The sequence below is a fragment of the Aegilops tauschii genome, chromosome 5 (genome assembly GCF_002575655.3).
Source record: "Aegilops tauschii subsp. strangulata cultivar AL8/78 chromosome 5, Aet v6.0, whole genome shotgun sequence".
NCBI classification, from domain to species: Eukaryota; Viridiplantae; Streptophyta; class Magnoliopsida; order Poales; family Poaceae; genus Aegilops; species Aegilops tauschii.
The window spans coordinates 402,784,663-402,787,310 of NC_053039.3; the positions used below are offsets into that span (position 1 = coordinate 402,784,663).

General features: G+C 48.5%; 1 protein-coding gene across 1 annotated transcript; it reads right to left on the bottom strand.

The window, feature by feature from the left end:
- Positions 1 to 547: 547 nt before the first annotated feature.
- Positions 548 to 1,546, bottom strand: LOC109783008 (putative F-box/LRR-repeat protein 23). Its single transcript, XM_020341638.2, has 2 exons — positions 1,182 to 1,546; positions 548 to 1,026 (listed from the first exon to the last, which is right to left on the bottom strand). Exons 1-2 carry the CDS (start codon positions 1,544 to 1,546, stop codon positions 606 to 608), a joined length of 786 nt encoding a protein of 261 aa, XP_020197227.1. The 3' UTR covers positions 548 to 605.
- Between the last annotated feature and the right edge of the window lie 1,102 nt (positions 1,547 to 2,648).

A 2,648-nucleotide genomic window follows, 5' to 3' on the forward strand; every position in this document is an offset into this window, starting at 1 on the left:
CATGAACTCAGTTATATATTATAACATCGCATGGCCATTGGCCAACATAGGCAGCAATCACGAAGAGTGTAAAATAATTACCACCTTTACATTTTATCCTTCGTAGTACTCATAATCATACTCATGTTTGGGTTGAACTGCAATCTTGGCCCGCTTTGCAAGCAAGTTCAAAAAACTGTGGCACGTCTTCTCTTTCAATGTAGGTTCTCCTAGCGTGTTTGGGCTGAGATTGCTATGTGGATTGGCCTACATGGTGATGTGGTGAGGAGCTGGAGATTTGAGGCTTCAGTTCGAGATTGGTGGATTAAAAATGTGATTGAGCGCGGAAACTAGAGAAAGGCTATCACCTCCTTATTCGTGCTTATGCCTAGGGAGATTTGGAAAGAGCGCAACGCAAGGGTCTTTTGCAACACTGCCACTACAACGATGATGGTCGTTGCGAAGATCAAAGAGGAGGCCCATCTTCGGGCTATGGCAGGTGCCACCCACTTGAGTATTGTAATGTCTCGTGAGTAGTTCTTTGTTCCCCGCTTTGCAGCTATTTGTCCAAAACCTTCTTCCTTAATCAATGAAAATGACAAATCTTTTGCCTTGTTTAAAAAAAATTAAAAATAATCATACTCATGGTCAAAATCATTGCAAGTCTCGGTATAATCGTACGAGTCGGACATCTCATCAGAATTTTCAGGAGTCGGAAGCTCGAGAGTCTTGATAGCGGCGCACTTTGCTCGCAGGGCGTCGTCGCCAACTATGTCGTAGCAGTTGACCACCGAGAGATACTCCAGGCACGGACAGATATCGACGATGGCCATGAGTTCCTTGTTCGTGATTTCAGTGCAGACGAGCCTAAGGTGTCGCAGCCGCAGGCATGCCCTGTCAGTGGCCACGATTGCGTCGCCGCCGACATCCATACAACCCGACAGCTCGATGTCTTCTAGCAGAGGGCACTTGTTTACCAGATAGGTGAATCCTTGGCTGGTTACTTCGGCACATGATACGAGCTCAAGCCCCTTCAGCGAGGGCGACCTACAAAGTAGAAAAGATAACGGGGTTTTTCTTACTGCGTTGCAGCTTCAACATAAAATTCGCTTTTACCACGCAAAAAATAATAATACTAAGAGTAACATACACAGTTCAAAACAAATCCAACTCAGATGGATGTCTTGGAAAAAGATGAGTACCTGTCCCCGATATAATTGAGTATCTCATCGGTAACAAATGTTTCCCCAAGAAACACCTCCAGCTTCCCGTTTGATCGGTCCACGGCCACCTTCGCCATTGCGCACAGGTCTTTCATGGCGTTCCATGGGTAGTCAAATTCAAAATCTCCGGCCCCCCACCAAGGACAGTCCATTTCCACCTTACGCCAGAGTTCAGGCGCTTTGGCCGCCTCAAGCCATGAGTGGCACACGAGGCCCGCGCCCATGAGAACGTCCACAGCGCCGAGCCTAGCGAAGACCAAGGTGAGCGCATCGAGAGGCAGCTCCGACCAGTCCCTGCTGTCGGATGGCACCGGCGCCGGCGGGGCGTCTGGCTGCAGCTCCATTCCCCTTGAACTCCTGAAAACAGAGATTGGTGTCAAAGAGCTGCTAGGTAGTGTAATAAACACCTGAAAAAGAGATTGCTGATGGGTCTGAAGAACCTCGACGATGGACGGCGTCTTGCGTCGGCGGAGCAGCAGCCAGTATGGGCGAATGAATCGGCGCTGTTCGATGTGGTTTATAAAGGCCGGCACCAAACCTTTGGTTTCCCTTGTTTTTTTTAGCTTGGTTTCCCTTGTTAATTTCGTACCAGTTTCCGAGGCACATGTTTTTTTTTTGACGGGACGACGAGGAGATAGTTGACCGTCGATTCGTAATGACTCGGTGAGAGAGCTAGAAGTTGGAGAGCACACGGCTCGGCAAGCTATTAATTTCGACTCTATTCTTTTTTTTGCGGGAAAATTTCAACTCTATTTCATTTTGTAGTTAGCCAAGTAGCCTACCAGAGCGCCCAATACCCAGAATCTCGAATGACTTATTTTTATTTTTAAAAAGGAGGTCGAAACCCAGAATTGCCGCCCGAGAGGATCCCCCCCCCCCCCCCCCCGGGTCATGGAGCGTGAGCCTGTGTGCGGAAAACGAGAACCCCGAGTGGAATCAACAAGGACTTGTCTAAAATAATACCCCCCCCCCCCCCGAGTAGGATGCTAGTGAATCCGCCCCTGCCAAAGCCAGTGAGCTTCAAGCTAGCATCTAGAAATAATATGATTTGCACACCGATTGTATAAAACTTGATGAAATACATGCCGATATTATACCTAGTGTTTCTGTTACAAATTAATTATCTCGACACACCCAAAATAATATGCATCTTCATAATGTTGTCAGCCCTCCCCGCAAGCACATACGGACGTAGTGGCGGATTTAGGACATGTTGCCTGGGGCTTGGCCCAATACTAGCTCCGCCCTGCACGGACAAATGTATACATGAATGCACACTCATACACACAGGCGAGCATTCACTTGCGCACACAAAACAGGAGTACATGCACAGACACACAAAAAACATATACAACCCACTCCGGCGAGTGTGGTCTTTGTTGAGTAGCCTGGGACACAATCACGAAAACGTCGCTGCGCTTCCGTCGCCCGCCCACGGGGACGGAG